Raw genomic sequence first — 27,291 nt, 5'->3', positions numbered from 1 at the left:
TACATATATACTTACGCCTTCGAGAACTCTAAGTGACCTAGCTTTATTAATTCAAAACCGATCTCTCTCATTTCAAACTCTTTCTCACTAATTTTTCTTACCCATTCACTCTCACTCAATAACAATGGCACTCAATATTGTTAGAGATACTATCCCAGAGAAAGGAACCAATTATCTAGCTTTTACTGATTCTAACCAAGCCCCTGATAGTTTTAAGGGGTTTGTGAAATTCTTTTCTCAATCTTACAATGCAGGAGCTTTAACTGTTAACCCAGTCTTGTACTTGGATATTCTGCATGAGTTTTGGACAACAGCTGTGGTGAAAACTGTTATGAATGACAACACTGTATCTTTGGTGATAACTTGCACAATTGGAGGCCAACAGATAGAGTTCAATGAATAAGATGTGAATATAGCCTGGGTCTTCCAACTGCAAATCTATTGAAGATGCCAACACAAGATGAACTTGATGAATTCATGGACTTTATCAACTATGGTGGAAGAATCAACCTGGAAAGCTTGAATAGAACAAACCTAAGGAAGGAATGGTCCTTTATGTTTAATTATATAGTTAGGGCCTTCACATGCAGGAAGACGGGGTTTGACAACATATCAAGTGTGGTGCAGAAGCTGGTGTTCTCAATAGCCCACAACAGACACTTGAATGTTGGTCTATTGATCCTTGAAGAACTTGCTACCAGACTAACTATGCCCCAGTCTGCAAGAGGTAAGGAAATATTCTTCCCTAGATTGTCTAGTTTAAATCATAAAGTAACAGACATACATTTGTTGAATGGTATAGATAACACTAAAATAAGCAATTGTAAGCAAGTGTCCAAAATAATATTTGGTTCACTTACTACAAAGAACAAGGTAAATGTAAGTCTGAAAATTATTCCATTTATGATGGAGAGGTTTTAAGACTTACCCTTACCCAATGCCTGACATGAGATCAAATGTACAAGCTAGTGCACTTATGGTCCCTGAACCTGTAGAAGTTCAAATTTAGGAAAACCAAGTTGTGATGGACCTAGCTGGTTCAGAATGTAACCAATCCTTAGCTTTATCCCTCAGAGAGAATGGGAAAAGCCTCAGCTTGATAGCCTCATCAGTCACACCATTATATTTGAAAGTGCTACAGATCTCGACAAAATTCCTGATATGCATGTTGGGGTCTTCATTCGCAGCACCTCCGAAAGAAACAGAATTCTGCACCATCTGAATAGTGCCCGGCTTGATTTCAAAAGTGTTAGCCTGAATAGCCGGATGAAGGATACTTGACTGAATGTCATCAATTTTAGGCCGAGAAAAGTCCATAAGAGCTGGATCTGCTGCTGGAACTATACGATCACCCATGATTACGGGTTCTTTCTGCTCACTCTCTTTATCTGAATCTTCAAAATCTATCTTCTCCGGAATATCAAGAACTGAGTTTGTCTCCTCAGCCGTATCTAAAGTTCTCTTGCGAGTGAGAGAACGTGTTTGCATAAACGCTCGCTAGAGTACCTAAAACACAACCGGAAATAATAAGTAACACGTCTTAATCAATGAGTCATAATGACCACTGATGGCAAGTACATAAACTAAACAAATACGCCGAGTCCCTGGCAGCGGCGCCAAAAACTTGTTAGGCACAAAACACGCGCTAATAATTCACGCAAGTATACACGTTCGCAAGTAATATAGAATAAATTCTAGTTCGTTCCCACAGAGACTCAGACTAATTATGTTCAATTAACATTTACTCACCAATGTATGATTACTTCTCAATGTCAAGACAATAACACTTAAATTGATTAACTAATTATTAACTGCAGTTAACTACGAGAATTAAACACTTAATTGGCACTTAAATTAACAATATTAAACACACATGAGATCATAACATCATTACTACTTCCTTCAATAGTCATTGTTATTACCCTTAACATGTGACGGTGATGATATTAATCGAACAACACGAAACTGATAAAAGCCAACTTTCGTTGTACTGATACCATTCTACCAAACATCCACAATTAAGATAGAAGTTGAATAGGCATCAATTATGCTGAGACCCTATATATCTACAGAATTTGACAACATAATGATTTAAGCATAAATTATTCTTTCTGATTACACAGGGCAAGTAAAACGGTTAGAGTTACCCACTAATCATGCATACACATACATGAACCTATGCTAGCATGGTAAGTTCTAAACCTCAAGATCCACGGTCGCTTTACAAGAGATTAACAGCCTATCTTATATATTCGCAACGCACATAAGACGAATAAGCACAACCTATGCTAGATATCATACAATCATCACGCACTAAGGTATTTATACAACTAACTAAAGAAATCCATAGTAAATCCGTTACGACCCCATGATCACGATTATCCCATGACAGAACTCATCGTCACCATGGGTTCATATAAAAACATGATGATAACACACAATATAAACTAATAAAAATACTTATTAAAACCAGAGTACGTCACAAGAGTAATAAGGTTCAAAATAAAGAAAACTAGCATCCATTGATACAACGAATAAAAAAATCACAAGAAAACGTATGTTTCCTCTTCTTCGTTGTGATGTGCTAAAATGGTCTTCTTCCTTCTCTCCTTGCTCCTTGCTTGATACCCCCTTTTATGAAACATCTCTGAAAACTACTTATATAGAAGCCCACAAGAACCAGCCGTCTCAGATGTCCAATAGAATAAGGATTATAAAAAAATCAGTATTTAAAATTCTCGACCCTGAGCGGGCGCCCAGCATTCCTGAGTGGGCGCCCAAGCTCCTGAGCGGCCGCCCAGCATCCCTGAGAGGGCGCCTACCAAGCTATCATGCTCACCTACCAGGTTGATATTGAAGAAAATCAAGCTAAAATTATTGATGAAGCTGGTCAGGATGTAAACTGTGATGCTTGGCGGGATAAGGAATTCACTATTGAAATGGATGTTGTGCTAGCTTAGTTCAAGGAGGAGTACATCACCATTCTGGGAAACAATGCTAGATCCCTAACTCCTCAGGAAGTGTATGATGCCATCAATGATGTCTACAAGTCTCAAATCAAGGCTTTCCACAATTATCGAAAAGCACTTCAAATCACATTGAATGGACATCAAGACAAAATTATGAAAATGGTGAGGGAAAATATGGATCAAATTATCCCCTCTCAGATTGAGATCAAGAAGCAATTCAAAACCTTTTCAGAACAAATGTCAAGGTATGATCTCAGTGGGATTGACAAGAGTGTTATATAATTGAAGGACTACTTTGTAGCTTTGCACAAGGTAGTTCAAATCATATCTCACACTCCAATGACACAAGGTGGAAGCTGGATCAAATGCACACTACAAGATACACTCATTCCCCTTTGGTTATTGATGAAATACAGAAGCATGTGTAAGCTTCATTTAGACCATCTACTGCTATCTATACTTCAGGATGATCTACTCAAGACAATCAAGACCTCAAGACATAAGTTGCTTCTCTAGAGACCTCAAATGCTTCTTAAATGCTCAAGTCCAAGCCTTGACTTCTCTAGTAAAGAGTCAACAATCAGATATAAAAACCTTGGTGGACTCTCACAAGCATCTCCAAATGCAGAATTTTGTTGCTTTGGGGGCCATCATGGGAAAGCTCAACATACCACTACCCTCACTACCTGAAGATATTAGTCCATAATTACCAACTCCCCTACTCATGCCTGTCACCAAGACTAAGGGGGAGATAAAGGCTAGGATTCAACAATTCAGGGATGCTAAAGCTAAGTCTAAAGAGCCTATTCAGGGTGGTCAAAGCTCTTCAAGTGCTCAAGATGATGTTAGAAAAGAAAGACTTTTAAAGGTTGCAGAAGGACCTAATCAAGACCAGAAATTCAGTGAACTTCTTGCAATACTAAGAATGTCTCTTCAAAACAACTACATGACTTACAAGAAAGCTTTGGCCAAGAATATCAACTTCATCAAGGCAGCAGTTGTAAAAATTGATAATTTCTTGGAGAAAAGAATTGTTGTGAATATCAATGATGATGGTGTGGACAGATGTCTTCAGGTGTCTCTTCCAAATCTTAAAACCTTAAGAGCATCTTAACTGGATGTAATGATTGACAGAGTAAATCCAGTCATTCCAGAAGACACTCAACTTCTCCATGAGATCAAAAATGCATAGATAGCAGCTTTTCCTGAAGCCTATCTTTATCCAAACAAAGAAGTAGTCTACATTTGTCCAATGACCAAGAAATGCAAACATTTCCTTGTTCCCAAGAACTGTGCGAGAGAGAATATGAGGTTGATCATGACTCTTCAAGCTGATTTGAAGTATAAAAAGACCAAAAAAATTGAAGATGAAGAAATGACCAGGATTCTTGAAAGGTATCTCAGAAATGTTGACACCATGTTGACATCCACTCAGTTTAATCTAAGAAATGACAAGGGTGATGATGAGCAAAAGCATGATGAACAAAAACCTTCTGGCTCAAATCTAAGTCAATCTTCAAGAGCAACTGGTAGCAAAGATGAGAAGAAGGATGAGAAGAAGGATGGTGACAAGAAAAGAGGAGAGGGGAGGAGAAGCAAGAAGAGGCAAGATAGCTCAGAACCACACCAACAAACCCCAAAAATCCAAATTAACCAAGCTCAACCCTTTATGCCAACAAACTCAAACATCAAACCACCTCAAACCTCTAAGCCTAAATTCCTATACAAACAAGCTTTAAACACCCTTCTAAAAATACCAATCACCTCTAGCCAAAAATCCCTGAAGAAAATCATAAACCTACCTTCTGTAAAGCCATCACTCAGAGTCAACTACAAGTCTGTTGGGAGGAAACCTAAGAAAACCAGGCATACTGAAAAAGTGCAAGTTACTGAAAGGGCCATTTGGAACTGTTTCAAGCAAAGTGATTTTCTACCTCTAAACTGGTGCATCTCAGATGAAGATTATTTTCAACAACTAGCTGAGAAAATAGTTAGAGTCTGGGTTGTAACTCTAAGAGAAGTAAGAATCTACTTTGAAGATGGGTCCTTCATATTTCTTAGCAGCAACTTAATGAACACTCTCTCTCCCACAGAAATTAAAAGAGTGATAAGCTTACTAAAGGATAAGGATACTGCTACAAGAGCATGAAGATCTGTTTTAGCTGAATGGTTGATTGCAAAGGAGGAAAGAAGGGCAAGGAATAAAGCTGACTATGAGGGGAGGAAGAGGAAGTATGATGAGGAGATTGAAATGTATATTAAAAGATCAGAAGAACTCAAGGCAAAAGGGATGAGCAGAATTTTCAAGGATGGAAGATTTCTAAATATAAAAGCTGGCTCATTCTCAAAATTCAAGATTGAGATGTTAGATGGTTATCCAAAACAAGAAAGACTCATACTTTTGGAAGCTCTAACAGGGACTCCAATCATAAAGGAACTTGAAATTTTTGTATATCTAAAGGATCTCATTAGAGAAGAATCAAAAGTTCCAGTCTTTGTCTAATTTATGTAATTGTTTAAACTCAAGAGTTCGCCTGATGTATAAATGATGTATTTGTGTCAATTTTTATGTATTAATCTAATTTTTCATTGTAGCTTGGGGTTAGTCTTGTTAACAGGCATGACTTTGTGATAAGCAATATTCTCACAAATTGGGAGAGATTGTTGTGCAAGACATGCCTGCACTATAATAAGACTAAGTCAAACTGACAACCCTAAGTAAGTTGTATTGTAATCTTAGTTTGTATTTTGTATTGTAACATTTAAAGTCTGTAAAACTGTTCAAGGGCAAACTGGAGTCTTTTTCTATAAACAGTATCAAGCCTAAGAATTCTATCTGGAAGAAGATCAAGAAGATCATGCCTCAGAAGAATTATGAAGAAACTTGGAGTTGAATATACATGTTTTAAGAAAAATGTTTTAAGTCAAGATCTCTACAATTTACAGATTTAGTGTTATAGAGAAGTCATTCGAGAACTCCGGAATAACTTATAGAGAAGTCAGGAAAACTACTAGAGAACTCAGAGATATCGACAAGCCAAATTAAAGACATGAAGATTGGAGATATCGACAAGTCATTTTTTCACCAGAGAACTCTAGAGATATCGATAAGTCAAAAATATCACTAGAGATCTCTGAGACATCGACAAGTCAAAATATCATTAGAGATCTCTGAGATATCGATAAGTCAAAATATCACTAAAGATCTCTGAGATATCGATAAGTCTATTTACCACTAGAGAACTCAGAGATATCGATAAGCCAAAGTGAAGACATAAAGATGAGAGATCTCGATAAACTAAATTCTCTTATAGAGAACTCAGAGACCTCTACAAGTCAAAACAACTATAGAGTAATGAGAGACCTCGATAAGCCATTATACTTATCGAGATGTCAAGTTCTTTATATACCAAACTGGAGATCTCGAGGTAAAACTCAAAGTACAAAGTGCAGACCAGTTCAATGTCTAAGATTATCAATCAACAAAAAATCCAATCAGTTGGATTGAAAATTCTATAAAAAGCAGTTTGAAGAGTACAAGATCAAAGGTCAAGATTAACTGGCAAAGTAAAGTCACAGCCGTGCAAGATTAGCAAAGATTTACTAAGCCAGAAATAGAAAGAGTTTAATATCCAAAAATAGGGTTTAGTACATGTTATTGCTTACTGTGTAATAACCAGTGTTTACTTTTCTATAAAGTAAACACTGGTTGCTTTGTTTTTGTGGTAACAAATAGATCTGAAATTTCTTATAACTCTCAAGAGAGAAGTTGAGTTCTTAACATAACAAGAACTCAAAAATTTGTAGCAAAACACATACTTGATTTTAATATAAAATTAAGTGAAGTTTTGAAAGATAGTGTGTTCATGTGCATGTCTTATTATTTCATTCAAACCAAATTATCCTTACAAGTTACATTTCTTATCTACTTTGTTCACCAAGCTTAAGGAAAATAAAAAGTCACTAAAATTGTCAAAAACACATTCACCCCCCCTCGTGTTGTATTCATTACCTAACATATTCATTTAATAATACATTTTAAAAAATAATATAGTTGTAAAAGTATTATATATATATCATTTAAGTTTAATATTTTAGAGATAACAAAATTATATGGAAAATGAAATAGGGTATATTTGGTTGGTTGGTTGGTTAACACCTTTTTAAAAAATAATTAACACCTTTCAAAAATATTATTAACATTAAAAAATAAAAAAAACATGTATCTTTAACTCTTCTAAATTTATTCAAATTAGAATTCTCACCAAGTCGAAGTACTAATAATCCCATTATCAATTGAATTAAAAAACACGTGAAATCGAAAAAACACAAAACTTACACCCATCTTGTCGTCTTACATACGCCAAAAGAAAATAGGATTAATTTTCTTTAAGAATCACCGATAATAAAAAAATAAATGTTTTCAAAGTAAAAGAAAAATTTGAATTTAGGCTTTATACACTAAACTTTTAAATATAAAATAAAGAGTTTAAGGTACAAATATCAAATTATAAGTAGTCCACTGTCAAATTTTTTATTACGGTTTTAATATTATAGTATAGATGTGTGATAGTATTATTAAATTTTAAAATAAAAATATGACAATCTTTATATTCAATATGAATGATATTCTGAACGATATTTGAAGAGAGGTACTGACATTAGCTAATAAGGATGGATGTCCTACTCTGCCTAATGTGTCCGGTTTTGTTTCAAGGTTTTATAAAGTTTAACGAAATCTGTAATATTATTATATATAAGATAGTTATGTCAAAATAACAAATTAATTAAGTAAAGGTAATTAAGTAATTTCAGCAAGTACCGACCGACCGACTATTAAACTTTTACAATTTAATAAAAATTAAATTATTAAACTAAGTTGACTTAATATCAATTAGATAATATAAATATCATTATAAATTAGAATTTAAATTTGTAGAAGAAGTTGACTTTAATTATAATGTTATAAAATTCGATATGAATTAGAATCTAAATTGTTAGACAAAGTTGACTTAAATATAAATTATAATTATAATTGATTGATCTAACAATCAACCAAATTTTTAATATTTCGTATATTATAATAAAATATTGATAATATAAAAAATATAGATAGATAGATTGACAGAAGCAATAATATTTTTAACGTAAGAGTTTATGGAAGCAAATCAGGATACTGATATATCTCTGCAAATCATAGTAGTTATCACAGAATCAATCACTTCCCGAGATACAGCTTCTAACAAATATATAAACTCTGATGACAAACACTAATGATGGCATCCTCTATCAAATAATGATATGGTAAACTCTGATATCTTCTGTGACAAACTCTGATAGTTAATTTTTGATATCATCTAATCACATATAACACAAAGATTGGAATAAACAGGAAGCAACTTGGAGTTTAAAGGTACGCATGCAAATAATTTTATGGTAAATAAAGCAAAAGGAAGAAGAGATGTACCTTAATTTGAGAGTAGAGGTTAATAAATGATCGGAGAAGTTTGACTCGCCGGAATCTTCGACACCGTGGAAGATTGGCACGTCGGAAGGGGATGTGAGTGTTTAAGTGTTTACAGCTTGTGTGTATTAAAAGGGAAAAGTGGAAGAGTCTTTGTATTTATATAGGCGTGGGAAATTAAACAGACGATGGACATATGACATCTTTTTATTGGATAGAGTAAAGAGACACTAGAGAGGGTGCACCTGTTCGCGTGGTTCAAGGAGAAGGGGGAGAGTCACTAGGGGGTTTGAATTATTTTGAATTATGAAGACCAATTCTATGTAGGATTTAACTTTCGATTTTATTTGGATAATAAATTTTGAATAATAAATTCAATATGTGGGAACTAAAATTAATTCGGTTAAGCGGGATGTAAGAAAAATAAATGGTGAAGAAGTATAAGGAATCTAAACATATTTAAATAAGGTTTAGAGGTTCAACACATCAGGAAATTTTTGGAGGAATATTGGAATTCATGTGTAAATAAAAAATCTCAAATGATGAAAGTTCTTTGTTGAATCAGGAGCTTGGTAAAGCAAAAGGGTGCTTAGGTTCATTCTTGGAGTAAGATCTCAAAGAGGATGGTTAAATAGAATATTAGGAAAAAAGTTGGATTCTTGATTAGGTCTAAAGCTCTTACAAGGAAGGTATGAAGGTTTTATCATTGAGCTGAAGCTCTTAGGAAATGAATGGATGGAATTATTGGATAAGTCTTATTTTTGGTTCCTTTTGTAGTCAATACTGCAAGGAACCGAGGGGTAGTTGTTGTGCCCAAATTTTGCATGGGCTCGATTTAAGGTCCATAAGAAAATTGGGTTTGATTGGCATGGACTAGGACGTGTTTTGGTCCAGGGGATCCTGGTTTTAGAGGTACGAAGTCTCTTGTGAAGTTATAGCTGACTAGGGAGGTTCAGTTGTACAATGAGTAAACATGGTAATGACATGTGTTGTTAAGTACCAGGAGTAATCCTTAATGGATAGGTGAGGTGCTGGAAGCACCATGAACCATGAAGGCTGGACTGGATAAAAAGGTATTGATGCAGGAGCATCAGTGAATCTCTGCTAGCAGAATTGGTGTCCTACTAAGACTGTAGCTCCTAAAATAAAGGAGAACGAATCTTATCTTCATGCAATTGTATTTTAACAGAATTTTATCACTATAATGTGATAAATAAAAATAATAAGGGATTACATGGCTATAAGGATAATTACACGTTTTATCGAATTAATATGGAATTATAGTGTCCAGTCGAGTTAGGACACTAGAATCTCACATGAAAACAGTTGGATTAACTCTGCGAAGTGGTTTTGGCATATAAAAATGTGGATTTTTTCTCAAGGCATGGAGTCCAACCCTAGAGAACTATATTTAATTTGATCCTTATATATAGGGTATATAAGCAATTGTCAAAAGGGTTCAAATAATCACTTTCGACGCTAATTGACACGTGTAACCATTGTGACTATTTTTAGAGTATATTTGGCTGGATTGAGAAGGATATTCTCAATCATTCCTACTCGATTTTTTGCCGATTCAGCTCATATTTTATACACAATTTCAGCTTCGTTTTTTGCAATTGTACCTCTGATTCACATCTCTAATAGCCACATTTCACACAAGATTTGAGAATTTTGATAACTTTAAAGACCGCTCTTATTATGATCTCTGGAAAATAAAACTACATAACATGATAATTTCAATCCGATTTTTGGCCCAATTCGAGTCAATCTGATCCGATTTTGAATCTTCATGCAGCCGATAGCGATTTTGAATCTTTATGCAGCCTTACCTTTTAATCATAACTAGCATAAATCCCGTGCGATACACGGGTTTTAATTAATATTTTAAATTTTTATTTATCAAGTTATATTATATTTTTAAAATATTTATATAAATATATAATGATTATAAATTTATAATAAAAATAATAGAATAACATGTGGTCGTAATTTAGTAGAATAAATACACTATTTCTAGTATTTTAACAATTTAGTAGTTTAGCAGATATGTAACACTATTATTTATATATTTTAATAATAGGATAAGTTGTATTTGTAGTTTAGTAGAATAAGTATACTATATTTAGTAGTAGTTTATTAGATATATAACACTATTTATCTATTTTTGTAATAATCAAAATTATGGAATTATCGTTGAACCAAACCATTGAACCAAATTATCTATATTCCGGCTATTATAATATAGTATAGATAGATTATTATATTATCATGACGTAAATAATAAAAAAGAAAGTGATTCAAGATCTTTAGTTGGTCAAATCGTCGACATGTTTTTTCTGCTCCAGGAACTAAAAAGCAGAGTCCTCTAAATTTTGAAAGCTATGAGCGCTAAACTTAGTTCTATATAAAACCACCTGAATAATGATAATTTTTAGAATAAAATAAAAATTAAATTCGTGATATATATTAATAATGAAGTTTTACTGAAACACCATACTTCAACCCTTATGTTTTATTTGTCAAAAATTTACATTTTTCACAATATTTTTAGATTAGATCAAATCGTTTTATCGATACGAGTGCACAGCCAGATAGCCGATAGCCCGATAACAAGATTTTCCTAAAAATTAATAAAGGGAAAAAAAGGAAATGTTATTTCCCGAACTGCTTTTTTATTTCCGGAGCAAAATTAAAGATAAGAGACAAAATTGTCCTCTTCCGTTCAGAATCAAAGTCCTGAAGAATAGGAATGGAGGGGTAATTTGATTTTTTGATATTTTTGGTTCAGAAAATAAAAAAAAGATTTCTGGAAATAAAAAAAATTCAAAAAAAAGGGAAAAAATAAATTCAAACGCGTAGGCAACACAACGCAACAACGTTTCACCATCTAACAAAGCACACACACACACTTGACACACACAAATTTTGTCGTGCGTGTCGTTATATTGCCCCCACAACAGGTACACTTCTCGTCTTAATAACAACACACGTTTCTCCTTTCTAACTTCACTCCCTCTCTTCATATTTAAACAAACAAACTTGCAACACTCTTTCCTTAGTTTCCAGACATCCCATTATTATTTGCACATCCTAATTTCTTGATTTTTACTTATAATTTTACACAAGCCCAAGTGATTGTTATAATCATCATGCCTTCTGGTGCAAAGAAGAGGAGAATTGCTAAGAAGAAGATGGGTCTGCAGACATCATTAAGCAGCCCCAGTTCTTCTGTTCAGTCTCAAGGTGTCCTTTTTTCTTTAGATTGCTTGTTTCTAGTGATTTGTTTGTACCCTTTTGTTATTTTATCAACATTTTTATGATTTGTGTTTGTGATTGTGATTATGTGAATGTTTGATCTGTTAGTATATACACATGTACCTTCTTTTTTGACTAATTTTTTGTACACTGTGATTTAACTCATCCCTGATTCAGTTATAGTGTGTGTGTGTAAGTGTGTGTGTGTGTGTGTGAGAGAGAGAGAGAGTTAAAGGGAGGGAGGGAGGGAGGGAGAGAGAGAGAGATCCAAAATTTGTGTTTGTGCGTGCGTGTGTGTGTGATTGGTTTATTTAGATATTTCCATAGTTGTATAAATTTTGGTGTGTGTGTGAAGTTGTGGGTGAATGTTGATTTTTTCATCTAAGTCTATTTTTATGTAGTGTGTTTGAGTGGCTTTTGTGTTTGTTTGCTCTGCATTTTGAATGAATGTGTAGAATTTGTTTATTTCCATCTGTGGCTTGTGATTTGATTCTTTTCAAAATTATTTAATTTGTCTTTTGGTACTGTTTGGTTTCATGATTAGCCTAGTAGATCAGATCTCTGTGAAGGATACATTTGTTTTCTTTAATTTAATTTTGTATTGATGTATTGTAAATGGATGGAACAATGGCAGGGAGTGATGATGTGCAACATTACACCGACAAAGAGAGTGATGGTGGCTCTCCTGCATCTCAGGAACACCCTAACTCTGAGCAACCGTTTGCAGAGAGCGATGATAAAGATGTAGAGGAAAGAGCAGGAAGTTTATCTGGTCATTTTGCTGTTTCAGAGCAGAGTTCTCAGGAAGTAGGAGTTGAAGTAGGAGTTGCCTCTGGAGAGAATGTTACCACAGAAGAGGGTATTGTTCAGATTGAATGGGAAGTGAAGTCGGAGGAAGATTATGAAAGCAAGGAGGGAAGTATTGAATCCAAGGAAGTGCACACTGGAGGGTCATCAGGGAGCTCTAGCTCAAGCTCTAGAAGTAGCAGCAATAGTAGTCGTAACAGTTCAGATGATGACTCCCATGTTCAGAAGAAAGTGGAAGTGATTGAAACTGGACATGCTATTGATACTTTATCAGAAGTATCAAAACAAGTTGATACTAGTATTTCAGGTGGAGAAAACAGTAATGCGGTATGTGAAACTGCCTCCAGGGGAACTCCAGATATGGCTTTGCTGATAGAAGACTTAGTTCAAATTAATGGAAGTTCTTTTGGCGATCATCTTGTGACTCCTGTGTATGATAAACTGGAAGTTCAAGAAGTGGGTTATAAACTGGAAGTTCCAGAGAGTGCTGATAAAAAATTACTTATCTCTGACAACAGTATTGGAAAATCCCCTGTTATGATAGATTTGGGAAGGAAAGAGGAGGATGAAGCGGTTTTAACCTTAGAAGATGTAAATAGTTCTGCTACGGAAGGCAAGGATGCCAAATTGTTGTTGTCCTTTAATGCTCCAACTGCCCATGCTAGTAAAGATGCAGATCACATCATAGCTTCTGATAGTCCTGAATGTTCCGAGAGCCAGGTAATGGCTAGTATTCTTGTTTGTAGAATAATTTTATTCATCACACAGATATGTTTTAAACTGAAAATAACATAGGATTGCAAAAAAAATATATAAATATTTTCTATATCTTGCAGCCTCTTGTAGCCTCAGCTCCACAAGCAACGCAGAAAACATCCTTGAAGAGTTGTTGTGGAATCTTTGAGCTTTTTACAAGCTCTGATAGATGATTACAGGTGGGTGGCTTTTTATGATAAAGCAAATTTCAGGTTTGCTCAATTAGATTTTTGTTTCCATATTTCAAGGTTATTTTCACTTGCATATAGCTTCTCATCTGCTTGTTTTGAAGAATTTTAATTGTACAAGATAATATATATCTTTAGAGGGTCTTGGTTAATTATTTTGTATCATACCAAACCTATGATATCGGGAATAAAGTTTTACCTGTAGCAATAAAAGGTTGTACACATGTCCTCTTTAATGGCGTCATAATGTTTTTTGTGTCAGTATTATACAACTTGTTAATGGATATGAACTAGACCTGAAATTTGCGTGTTACTCATGGTGTAATTTACTTTTTATTATCTGTCCATTCTACAAGATGGAACTCTTTTGTAGCTTATTAAATGTCTTTGCACAATGTATTAATCTTTCCAGTATTTAAAATATCCCATAATTCTTTTGAGGGTGGCTCTCTGGCCTGGATGTCCTCCAACTCCATTACAATGGAGTTTTTCGAAGATTTGTTTTTTTTTTATTTTAACTGCACTGCCAAGCACCCACCTATTTCTATATTGTTACAACCTTGCACCATAAAATATTACCAAGGCCTGTATACCGATGATAAGCTGACTCATTTTAGTATCCCCTTCATAGCTGTTTCCGATTTGCTCCATCCATTTAGTTATGATTGTTGTCAGTTGGGCACAAGTACTGACCTCAGTCTTGGTTTCTGTTAAAAGCATTGGGGATCCTTTCCAGTGAAACTGTAGTGTTTGATCACTATAATTGAAGTGAACATCACTTAGCCAATCCCCTCCTAGGATAATCTGCCATTTATCCATGCTCACCACCTGAACAGGTTTGGAGAACTTTACTCCATCCCAGATCCACTTAAAGTCGGTGCACTGAATTTGAATTGGAGTTGAGAGAGCCATTTGGAAGAGAAATGACCATATCTGATTGTTTCCGAGTAATTTAACCTAAGTTTGCACATGGGCCAGAGTGTATTATACTCACAGAGCTGCCACTGTCAATAAGAAACTGCACTGTTGGGTTCCCAGAGTTCCTTCAAACTGCAATGGTTGAGAAAAGTGCTGAGTGTCTCCTTGCGGAGCTGCTAATATAATTTATTGCTCATGTAGTCATGTGCATCTTCCATCACATCTCCAGGTTCTTCCTTTATGTCTCCTTTCTTCTCTCTGGCTGTATTTTAGAGGCCTTGGCTTTGAAGTGAGTATGTCTGCAGATTTGTAAGGCACCATAGTAGAAGATTTACTGTTAGAACTTAGAAGCAACTTCAGTAGGCTCACTTCAGGTTCTGGACACAGTGGATTGGCTTTAACCACTTTTGCAAGTGCTCTACAAATCCTTTTGGGAGGCAAGGCTAGTGATTGCTCATAGTATCTAGCCAACTTTAGTGCTTTCTCCTGAGGTCTTGGCTCCAATGATCTCAGCATACCTTCAATATCAACCTGTAATCCACCAATAAAGTTTTCCAGAAAACCAGAGGCTAGGAATTTTCCTTATATGCTGGCCTCTACTTTTTTAACTTTTAAATCTGTCAAAACCAGCTTACTATCCAACTCTCTAAACCTTGTTAGGAGACCTTATCATGCGTGAACTGATGTCAGGAGGACCTTATCATGCCCCATCATGAAAGACCTATAACATGACCTTGGAGTGCCACTTTGTTGTCATTAACTTCATATATGAAAAAATATCCTCCAATCTCTGATTCATTCCAGGACTTCACTTCTTTCTTTATAAGTTAGGAAGTTCCTTAATGCTAGGGGAGTTAACTTCTTCTTTAATAAACTCATCCTCATGTCCATAGAAACTCCTGTGCCTAGCCCATTCAGCATGTAGAAGATCCCTAAATACACCTTTGGGAATATTAGCTCCTGGAAACTCCTCTTTAGTATTAATAAAGTTCTAATCTGCATTACTCTTCCGCTCCTTATTGCTCATCACTACCTCCATACTCGTAAATAGCCTCTCAATGACTTCCTGGAGCTTATCAATTTTATCATTACTTCCAGCCACATGACCTTGAAGGTCTTGCTCTTGCTGCATCATATTTAGTGTTTGCTGAGAAGATTCAGAGAAGTGAGCCTTAGTCTTTTGCACCTGACAATTACACCTGGTACTGAATTCCCCAGCAATACTTACAACTGAAGTGAAAAACAACTGGTCAAAAAACTACACACTGTCAATTCATCAAGCACCTTCATTCCACAACATTACCTACACAGAACTTCAAACTTCAAATAAACAACTTATAACACCTTAACACAAGCTACTAGAACCTCAATTTAACTGATTTTTATTATTATACAAGGGGTTTGACTCTTTATGCGTGTGATTTTATTATTGTATGGCTCAAGTGATTTTAATTATTGTACAAGTAGTTTGGTTTATTTTTGTATGGGTGTTTCTTGCATTTATAATTTAATAATTGTAAATAATAATTTTATATATTAGATTTTCATTTTTAAATTCTGTAATTGTAATAGGTAATAATTATTAAATTTATTAAATTCAAATAAAATATTTTATAGTTAAACAGATATAAAATCAATGGAAATGAAAGTATTCAATGGAAACGTCGCCCTGCATGAAAAAATGGACACTTTGTCACTTACCCACTTGGTTGGCATGTAAATTAGTACAAAAAAAGAGGGAAGTGTCCCTTACATTGGATGCTCTGAAAGTCCAGGTTCTTTTGGTATGCCTTAAGTGTATCAACAATTCACAAACAAGATTGGGGCCTTCTCAAAACATGATAGTACCAGTACTGCTGTAACAACTTCACACACAACCTTAGAATCGAAAGAAGTGCTTCATAGCCTTGTTCTTAGGACATTGTAGTCTTTCTTCTACATTATTATTCCTCGAAACTACATAAAAATTTGAGAACAATGCTTTTGGAATTTGTCATCTATGTATGTAATGATATGCTGTTGTCTTTATTGCACATTATGTCATTGTGAAATATTAATTTTTAGTGTTGATCAAAGACAAAAGTTTAATAGCCCTTGTGCTTACCTTTTGTACAGAAATTACATTTAGGAGTTTTGACTGGAGCAATGAAGCATAGATACAATATATGAAGCAACAGGGAGCAGATCTTAGCAATATGCGGACTCGCCTTTGTTGCCTCCATAAATTCCCCCCCTAATTGATTATTGGAAGTAATTAGGTTCTGAGAAATGGTAACGTTATTTCAGTAGGATGATATTTCCTTGTTGAAGTGCATTTGTTTTCTTTTTAAATTTATTTGAACTTTTCTTTGCTAAACTTATATGTGTGTTGTATTTCTCACTAAATATGATATAAGTGAACAGATATGTGTCTATGGCAGACTTTAGTGTTGCGCTCGAAAATTTTACAATGAAGAAATAGTTGTATGACCATATAGGTTCTTTTCAGCTATATGAGTTGTCAGATGATGGCTTGTTGGCAAGGTACCTTATTGGCATTATCTTGACTTTGATGCTGTACACTGTTATGCTTGTAAATTTTGCAGATTAACTGAGTTGATACAAATATAGTTTACAATAGCTATGAAATCTTTCAGAATAGCTGAAGACAATGAATGTATAAAACATATTCTTAAGTACTTGCTAATTGTTTCTATTTGCAAGTACAGGGTTATTAATAGCTATTTTTAGTGCTTACAGATTTCGTATTGTACTGAGATTCTGAATCATGTGGCTAATATGACATTTTACAAAATCAGATTTGCAGGTTGATTTCAATATCGTTACTAATACATAATTGGACATTTGAACTCACTATGACTAGATAAATTAGTTGTCATCCCTCTAATTGTGTGTAAGAAAATAAGTTTGACATACATGGCAGGCAAGATAAGACTGAAATTAGGTAGAATGTCTGATTTTAGGATGAATATATACTTCCATCTAATTGAGTTGAACATGATCTGAACTTGCATTACTCTGATGGTAGTCAACTTGACCATCCTAATTTGACGATAACTTTTGTAAATTAATGCTAGTTCTGTTTATACTTTGTTAAAAATGTGCAGATCATCAGTGTTTTAAATGATTCATTCTCATCTTCTTGTTTATATTGTCACTGGGTAAAAATTAGGACTGCCATTCCATCATATGCATTATATATATAAATAAATAAATTAGCACTTCACTTACCAATATTAAGCAGATGGGGACAACACCTTTGAAACAAACACATTACGAAATCTGACCCTTATAAAAGCGACAGAAGAACTATCGCTTATAATTTTCATAAATTTGTATTACAAGTAGAAAGAAATATTTTCTTGTAAAGGAAGACAAAGAATCATTTCATTTCATCAATGTTCTTGCTGCGAAAACAAACAGAAGACAGCCAAGTGCCACAAAATAACAAACTTTGAATGAACAAGAACTAAAGAGTTCAAATCAAAGCTAGAAGTTGAATTAGTAATTGTTTCCGCTACTAAAACTTGAAACCTATCATCACAACAGTCTTGATAAGCAAAAGAAAAGCCTCTTGTACATATATATTGAATAGAACCTAATACCCATACATATGTTAGTCACCTAAAACAATGATACCTATTCACACAAGTAAATGCATGCTTCCACAGTTCTAACTAATCAAGAAGTTTCAAGTAACACATACAGTGATGAAATTGGCCGGACTTTATAGTCAAGTATCAAACTTCAGTTACAATGGTCAAATCCTAATGATCCACTTCAGTTACAACGGTCAAATCCTAATGATCCACAGTAGATAAATTGACCACAAGTAAACACATGCTTCCACAGTAGATAAATTGACCACAAATATAGTATATAAGAATATAATAACCTGAGCAGGCTGGCGAGCCAAGTAATTCAGAACCTAGAACTCAGCTCCATAAAATAATATACTCAATAAGTTCAAGCTAGGCTCGATCATCTTTGAGCCAAATTAAATATTTTACAAAACTAAACAGCTCACAAATAATTTGACTTGTTTGCACACCAATATTTGACTGCACAAGAGACTAGAAGATGCTATAACAGAAGTCATAAAAACAAGAAAAAAACAAAGGTAAAGTGTATAGAGCAAAAGTTAACCAATATAATCTCAGGCTATGCAGTCAGAGACCCAATGGTAGTGAATTTTTATACAATTACATTGATACAATAACATACTCCCTCAGTCCCACTGCATTGTTTACGTTACTTTTCGGCACGTTTTTCAATACTCGTTTAAAGTATACTTTCATAATATTTTTTTTCTAAAAAAAAATTCTGAAAAAAGTTTCATGTTTAAACTTTTATTCAGAAAAAAAAAATTTAAAAAACATTATGAAACTATACTTTATTGAAACCTCGAAATACGTGCAAACAGTATACGTGAACAACTCATCGGGACGGAGGGAGTAACAGTTATACCATGCCTTTCGACAAATATTTGGAGCCAAATGAATCATCAGAGGTAAAATAACAAAAATGAACAAACAAAAAAAAAAGATTATGAAACAGGAATCAGATATACATTAATCATCATATGGCATCAAGAAATGCGCATAAGACCGATAAAACATCATCATATTCCTCAACTATTTTAATTTCTTAATGGTATTATATTCAACCAGATTGTTGAACAATATTAGAAGAATCACAAAATTCAACGGAGAGGAACATAATAAAATAATACACAATACAATAACTATTTTAATAATAAAATGTACTACCTCCGTCGCACCTTAAAACATTTGGGTGGGACACGGAGATTAGGTAAAGTTCAAAAAGAAAACGGAAAGTGGGTAAGCTAGCGAAATTGTTCGGAGGGAGGGAGTAACATGTAAAACATTACAAGACTAATAGTATTACTTATAATCAAGATAAGGCATTTCTTTCTAACATGAATCAAACAACACTTAAACGGGAGAAAAAGAAATGCTCAAAGTTCCCACTAGTATAAAAAATGGTATATCAAAACATTGGCAAACAAGAATACAAAGCACAAAGTCAGAACCTTTCCGCCAATCTGGAGGTGACCGCTCTTAGTTTGGAATACACCTTTCCAGCAGGGGAACCTAAGATAAGACTACAGAGAGAGTCTCTTGCAATTTTGATGTTAGCAAAAGATCCTAGGATGTGAATCTTTGTGTCGGCAATAACAATCCGAGTCTTTGTCGAATTTTCAACAGCAAACTTAGTCTTACCCCCCTTTTCCACACAACCTCCCAATTGCACGAGACAAGTGTTCACCTCGTAGCGTTTTAACATCCTTGATTTCAAAAGACTCAACATAAAGCTCATCCAAACGCAAAAGGGCAACAGCATCTATGACGTCAAAACCAAGCATAAAGGCATGAACAAAGTCGGCACTTTTTTGGAGGTTACTAATATCGGGAGTGTCTGATCTTGTCTTTAATTCAACTTTCCTCCCCTTAAGATTCATACGGATATCAACCTTCATATGCTCATATACCGGGGTGTAGATTTCCATCCAAGCTTTGTTGAGGGGTGTATACCGGTGCGGCGGAACAGAAACCGTACGAAACTGCACTTGGCCAGATATCAAATTTTGGCCTCAGTACACGATTTGCACCATTTTCAATTTCCATAGAGGTCGGGGATTCCATAACGAGACCTACAGCACAGTAGATAAATTGACAGAAATGTAGTATAGGTATAGCATAGATGGCCAAGTTTATAAGCACAAAATCAAATATAATGTGTATATCAATAACGCATATCTTTCGGAACAACAAGAAATTAAAAAAAAAAAAAAAGTACGTTGTTTCTGAAAAGGAAGTAAATTGAGAAAAGTAATGATGTTGCTCACAAACCCAAAATCAAATTCAAAGGAAAAAACGAAAAATGATAACCCTGGAAGGCTTATCAAGGGGAAGTCTCAGTTGTATCGGCCAATATATTTGTCTCCCTGCCTCTCTGTTGAATCCCTACCTCTTTTACCCTAAACCCTGGACCTTTACTTTACTCATCATCCGGGACTAATTATTTTATATAGGGCTCACGTCCTAATTGTCACCATAACTTCACAACCCATCGGCCCGGCCCACAAAATAACAACTCCTGTGTAACTTCTCCTTTTTGTCAATTCTAAAAATATATAGACTATCAATCAAGTTAAAATGTGTGAAGCGAACGGGAACAAACTGTGCCGCTTAATCGCAAAACCTAATCATCGAAACATACATTCAGTCGACCATTTTATCATTACATTCATGTTCATGACTTACTATACTCTTCTCAGAAATTTAACTACTGCATCAGAAGCCAAAAGTTGAAATATATCAAAAGCAAACGGTATAAAATTATGTTGATTTCCCTTTCACGCCCGATCATACTTGTTAACCTTTACTTCAACCAATTTAGTTGTCGTCTGACCAACTATAAACAGACCATTACCAAAATCGCTGAGCGGGGAAACTCTTGTACGATGAAATATAGGTATATACCAAAACATCAATTGGTCTAAGAGTTAATCTAACTTCCTTTGAAAGGGTAGGAAATTTCACTGGTGACTCTTTCTTAGCTGAAATTCTTGTCCTCCATAGAATATCATACAACACATTTCTGACCATGTCATGACGATAGTTAAAACCTGCTTATTTAACATGTTCTCCAAATATATACATGTGAGATAAGTATAAATTATAATGTGCACCTTCTGAAAATAAGGGGATCATAAGTTTGTACCACAAAATTATCGGATACTTAGCTGGCGTCATATGTTGTCCTAAACCTTTTATAAGAGTAGCCAGTAAAAAGTCATGAGCATGTTTAGCCTTAACCACTTAAATAGTGTTGCTTGTAACCAAACCAAATTCATCATTACCCTGCTCAGAGTAGTGTTAAGAAAGAATAATATGTAAATACATCATTTACCCTGCTTAGTAGTGTCCGGAAAGGATAAGATTATGCAAATTATGCCCAATTCCGAAGAGTATATAGGTTGTTTCGGTGTATACCATCGACTTTGTACACGATAAAAATTGTCTGTGATAAAAGTATATAATAGTGAAAATGATAAGTATTAATAGATTATTTAAAGTATAATAAAAATGGAAGAGACAAATCTTGGATCATAGTTGTATTTACATGGGATTTAGAGGAAGTTCAACATGTGTTTTATATGTTGTCCTTAATTGAAAATTAGGACACTTGATAAAAAAAGCAGATCCAACATACAACCTCTTCAAGCCTTATTTTCAAGGCACCATTATGCATGTCGTATTTCATTTTTTTCAATTAAAAATTGACTTTCCTCCGTTTTACACATCTCTTTCCTCTCATTTTTTCCCTTGCCTCCAAATGTAATTTAAATATATTATTATTTTAATAATAAGACACAATTAGAAGGCAAATTGTTGGAGTACATTTACACAAATTATGTCCTAAACTACTAGAACCCTATATTTTTTAATATTTATAAGGCAACTACTCTTACCTACAAGGATTAATCTTCGATATTTAGATGCTTCTGTTACTTCCGACCCCAAATGGATGAATGACACCCTTATCTTCTATACCACGTGTTCCTAATCATTAAATTTTAGTCTAATCTTGGTCAAATTTTCTTCGCATATCCCTCTTCCGATAGTGGTGAAATTATCCATGTGATATTATGGACAAATGACATCGTTTTTTTCCTCTTATTCTCATCTGCCTAAGGAACAATGCATGCGGGATCATTTGAAACAATCAATGAGAATAATGACCATTTAAATTAAAAAATTAAAAAAAATCCTCCATTTATTTCAGTTTAAATCCATCATATAGACGGTAATAATCCTCAAGAATGGGTTGGACTTAATTAAATTAAAAAATATTACATTTTAAAGCCCAAAAATACTAAACAACAAAGTTAGCGCCATGCAAAAACCAAGTTGTCCATGTATTTTCCTTTTTTTGCCAATTTATCAACGCCAAACAAATGTTCTCTACTAACATATGAAATATTAATAAAAGTGTCAACCAAATTAATCTAATCCTCCCCAATGTATATTGATGATTACAAGTTAATCCCTACTCTTGTTCTGAGTAAAGCTTGGACTATCAACATCGAATTTGTAAGTAGTTGGAGCAAACACTTAAGATAGGGGCTAAGTTTAAATTGAGCATGGAGAAATAGAATTTTCTTTTTCTCAGCTTCAAGAGGAGAATTCACACAAGAACTTCCGGAAAAGAAAAATAATGGTTTTTACTTGTTGTCCATTAACACACCACAAATACTACAAGAGATGAGTCTGTTTTAAGAAAGTTCTCGTGCTCCAACAGAAAAATCTACAAATTCGACATTCCCCACCAAAGGTCCAGTTACATCAGGAATTTTGCTGAAATGAAGAACATCCCCTACCACATTGATTTCCCAAAGAGATTCTAGGTCTTTATGTAGGTCACCACAGGCAAGAATCCATCTGAAGGACCTTAATTTTAAGAAAACACTAATTTTATTGGTTGAAGACTTAGAGCCCCAAAAAAGTAACTCATTACTCTTTAACCATAGTGTCCCATGCAATAAGTATAATATTCCATATTTAATTTTGTTTAGCACCATTAAATATCTTTATAACAGCCCATATATCATTATTCAAAAATGAAGCTTGCCTACTGTTAAGATGTTGGAGGTTGTCGCACATCGTTTGTGAAAAGGGCAGATTGGTAGTATATAAGCAACCAGATAACTTTATTAGTGTGAGGTCTTTTGGGATATGCCCAATAACAAATCCGTACGGGCTCGGCCCAAAGCGGATAGTATCATACTAATGTGAGGTTAGGCCTGCTTAGCAAACCCAACAAGTGGTATCAGAACTATGGTTGGACGGTCCATAACAATCTCAGTTGGGCTCTCAGAATGGACCTATTAAGCGACATTTGCGCTATCCAATATGGGCTAAAGAAAAAGGCAGGTGGTCCTTCTAGTATTGGCATAGAGGGAGTCAGAAAGGCAGATTGATTCCGGTATGGGTCCACGGGGAGCAGATAACACAATCAGGTGGCAGATTCGGCATGTGTCGAGCCCGATGTATGAAGGGGAGATTGTTAAGAGTTATCCCACATCGTTTGTGGGAGAGGCGGTTTGCTAGTTAATAAGGAGTTAGTTAACTCCATTAGTATGAGGCCTTTTGGGAGTGACCCAAAAACAAACCGGTGCGGGCTCGGCCCAAAGCAAATGATAGTATTCTAGTGTAGAGTTATGGCTCGCTCGCGGCCCAAAAAGTGGTATTAGAGTTTCAGGTTGTAAAGATCTAGGACAATCTTAAATGGGCCCCAAAAGATACCTAGGAAATGGAAGATGGGCTAATCCATGATGGGCTTAAGGGGGAGGCATATGGACCTTCCAGTATTGGTCTTAGGGCAAGCATATAGTCAGATGGATTTTCAGTATGGATCAAAGAGGAGCCAGATCACATTGAAGACAGATTCGACTGATGTCGAGCCCGATGTGTGAAGGGGGAGATTGTTGGGGGTTGTTCCACATCATTTGTGGGAGAGGCAGACTGACAGTATATAAGCATTCAGATAACTTCATTAGTATGAGGCGTTTTGGGATGTGCCCACTAACAAATCTGTGCGGGCTCGGCCCAAAACGGACAATATTATACTAATTTGGAGTTAGGCCTGTTTAGCAAGCCAAATATAAGATTCCCCCGGTTGGAGACACCATACCAAAACTCCATTGTTATACTACATGTTCAGAATAGATGGTTAGAGTTTTCCTCTTCCGTGTTACAGTATTTTCAAGATACTTCAATTTTCCAATGCAATCTTCTTCTACCAAATTTACGAGTGAGAATTACATCATTTTCTCACTTTCAGAGAAAAAGGTGTACTTAGGAGGAACTTTCAGTTTCTAAATCTTCATTCAGTTTCTAACATTATGATTATCTAATCCTTCTATTGGATAGTATCACTCCTTTGTAGTAAAAGATTTTCCATTATATTTCCATTTCTCAAAATCCTTGTGAGGCAACAATGTAGCATCCCTACTTATAATATATTAATGGAACTTTGTTTCTCCTACATTTTACGGATCCGAGAAAAATATATGTATTGCGAATTTATTTAGTTATTCATTTATTTGAAACAAAATTAAATAATTGTGGAATGATTTTAAAAATCATTTAAATAATAGTTAAGTATCTGGTCACTAGGATAGAAAGGGAATATAGTTCACCGTGATATTTAATAAATTATTCAGGATTTTCAAGATATATATTCAAATTCTTATAATTTCTATAGTAAAATTATTAGCTCAAAATTGTTATATGGGATTAATTCAGAGGGATAAATTATTAATTAAATAATATAAATATCGGGAATGGTCTGGACCTTATAAAAGGAGTTTAAAGGGATAAACCTCATCTGTAATTAACATTATTTTATTAGCAAAGTCGCTTATCATCTTTATATAAAACAACGGTAACCTTCATCCGGGGGTCTAGGTTAGTAGAGAACCTCACCTTTTATTAAGGTACTAGTCTCTAACTTTTATTTTAAATTATTTAATATATATATATATTTTTATATTTTCTTTTAATTTAATTATTTATATATTCATAGGGCCAGATGTACTACTAGCACAAGTCGAGACCATCCAGAAATGACTTTTATTCAATCCCTAATCAAGGTTTATGTAATATCCCGTAATTTTTAGAATTCGATTAATAATAGAATAATAGAAAAAAATAAAATTAGATAAGGACTAGGATTTAAAATTTAATTAGACTAATGGGCCTAAAATTTGGATCAGATTCTAATATGGATAACTTGTAGGTAAAGAAAAAGGGTTTTGTATCATTATAAATACACCATATTCGTCTTTCTCGCCTTAATTATTAAAATTCGTAGGGCTTTATTCACATAAATCAACAGTCTTGTAAAATTCGTAAAAAAATCATTGTAAGTCGGAATTTATTGATTCTGGACTTTTCGGAAAGCTCTTTTCGTTATCTTCAACTTTTGTGTTTCGTATTTTTCAAGAAAACGTCGTTTAGAGGGTCAAAAGGGCTATATTCAGATCTGGTCAGGTTTTGAGTTAAGTATTTTTTGACTTACTTTTATTTTCGGAAAAGTTTTGATACTCTGATTTTCGAATTTCGTATAAAATATAAGAATTCTGTTTCGGACTATATAAGAAATAAGATACTAGAATCTTTTGAAACCCTGTCTCTACGTTTTCGAACCCGTTCGTAATTTACGCTATAGTTCCGGAACTAGCCTTAGATATCCTTATAAGGCGCACAAGTGTGCAACTTTAGATACCTATTAAGGGCACGTAATTATTGAACTTTAGATGCCGACCACTGGAAAAATATGGTATAAAGAATAAGAATAAGAATAAGAATTAGATGCCAACTACTAGCAAAGTGTGGCCGTAGATCAAGATTGTGGTGTTTATAAGAATTATCGTTTCGTTCTGTTCTGATCTGTTATAAAATCTGCTCTGTTCTGTTTTAAATTATGAATTTTAAAATATAGTACTTTGGGTTGGATCTATTTTTAGAAATTATTTTACAAAATCATTATTGTTTTGAGAAAAACGTTTTATTAAAACCCCATTGTTTTTCCGTTAAAGAGTTGGTCAATTTGTACTTGTTGAGCTTCGTAGCTCATTACTTTTAATATTTCAGGTTTCGTCTAAGATTTGAGTTGGATATCAATGAAGTTCGAGGATTAAGAATTGGAGTAGATTGACTTTTGGACTTCCGTTTTCAGCTGCGCTTTCGTATAGTCACCTTTGTATTAGAATTTTGGATTAAATAATTATATTTTGTATTAGTCTTCGATTTAGAATTAATAGTCCGGAAGTGCGGACTGTAAATATTAGGACCGTAGTCACCGGATTGTAGTGATAGTCTTGTGAAAATTTAGGACCGTTATCACCGGGTTGTAGTGGTCGTGTCATGTATTATGGATTTTGAATTATTGTTGTCTATGTGCTATGTGTATGTGTTATAGTATATGTATTGATGTATATGTGTGGTGTCTAGACGATAATTTTGGATCTTGGATTTGTGCCATATTTTGTGAAAATATCGAATAAGGACTTAGGTTCGTAGTCACCGGATTGTAGTGACAGTTTTTAGAAAATTTAGGACCGTTATCACCGGGTTGTAGTGGTCGTGGCATGAATTATGAGTTTCGAATTATTATTGTTTATGTGTTATGTGTATCGAATAAGAATAAGAATATGAAGTTATCGAAAATGTTTGTTTCGTATATCGTATCATATAGAGTATCGTATTTTTTTTGTATGTGTGTATTATTTGGCCAACTAGTTAGATCGATTGGTTTCTTGCTGGGCTGTTTAGCTCATTACTTACGATTTCAGGTTTCGTTTAAGATTCGATTTGGATAACATTGGAGTTCGAGGACTTTGGTTTTTGAGTTGATTGACTTTTGGACCGTTTCCGTTAGCTGCGCTTTTGTAATAGTGACCTTTGTAATATAATTTCGGATTAATTATTGTATTGTATATTAGTTTTGGTTTAGATTTAATAGTCTGGAAGTGTGGGCTATTACAGTTTACAAGGTGAGTATATTTTATTGTATTTTTATACTTTAGAACTATACTTTTGTTGTATGATATTGGATTTGCACTTCACAAAAATGGTTATCTTGAAAATTATAGCTGACAGCTGGATAATTTAGACTAGTATATGCAGGGTGACTCTGAACCATTATTGAGTACCTTATATTTCTATAATAATAATAATAAAAGTTACGTACATAAATTGTGGGATTAAAGTGAAGTGGAAACTTAAATTTTATTGAGTGATAAACCTTGGAATCCTTCCACTGTTAGTACTACTATGCAAGGCACCCTATTTACAAGTCAATACACATATGTGACCCGAGACATAGTTCCCTGTCGTGC

General features: G+C 34.3%; 1 protein-coding gene, 1 non-coding gene and 1 pseudogene across 2 annotated transcripts; 1 reads left to right on the top strand and 2 right to left on the bottom strand.

Moving 5' to 3' along the window:
* Positions 1–11,415: 11,415 nt before the first annotated feature.
* Positions 11,416–17,036, top strand: LOC141671013 (uncharacterized). Its single transcript, XM_074477080.1, has 4 exons — positions 11,416–11,679; positions 12,326–13,218; positions 13,335–13,433; positions 16,476–17,036. Exons 1-3 carry the CDS (start codon positions 11,586–11,588, stop codon positions 13,425–13,427), a joined length of 1,080 nt encoding a protein of 359 aa, XP_074333181.1. The 5' UTR covers positions 11,416–11,585; the 3' UTR covers positions 13,428–13,433; positions 16,476–17,036.
* Positions 17,037–18,917: 1,881 nt separating this feature from the next.
* LOC141675970 (small nucleolar RNA U31b) lies at positions 18,918–18,989 on the bottom strand. The gene has a single exon (XR_012556591.1). It is a non-coding gene; the product is annotated as a small nucleolar RNA U31b (small nucleolar RNA).
* A 342-nt stretch (positions 18,990–19,331) lies between these two features.
* On the bottom strand, positions 19,332–20,992 carry LOC141673700 (uncharacterized; annotated as a pseudogene).
* Between the last annotated feature and the right edge of the window lie 6,299 nt (positions 20,993–27,291).

The sequence above is a fragment of the Apium graveolens genome, chromosome 7 (assembly GCF_009905375.1).
Source record: "Apium graveolens cultivar Ventura chromosome 7, ASM990537v1, whole genome shotgun sequence".
NCBI classification, from domain to species: Eukaryota; Viridiplantae; Streptophyta; class Magnoliopsida; order Apiales; family Apiaceae; genus Apium; species Apium graveolens.
The sequence above is the reverse complement of the archived record's forward strand: the minus strand, read 5'-3'. Positions and strand labels throughout refer to the sequence as shown.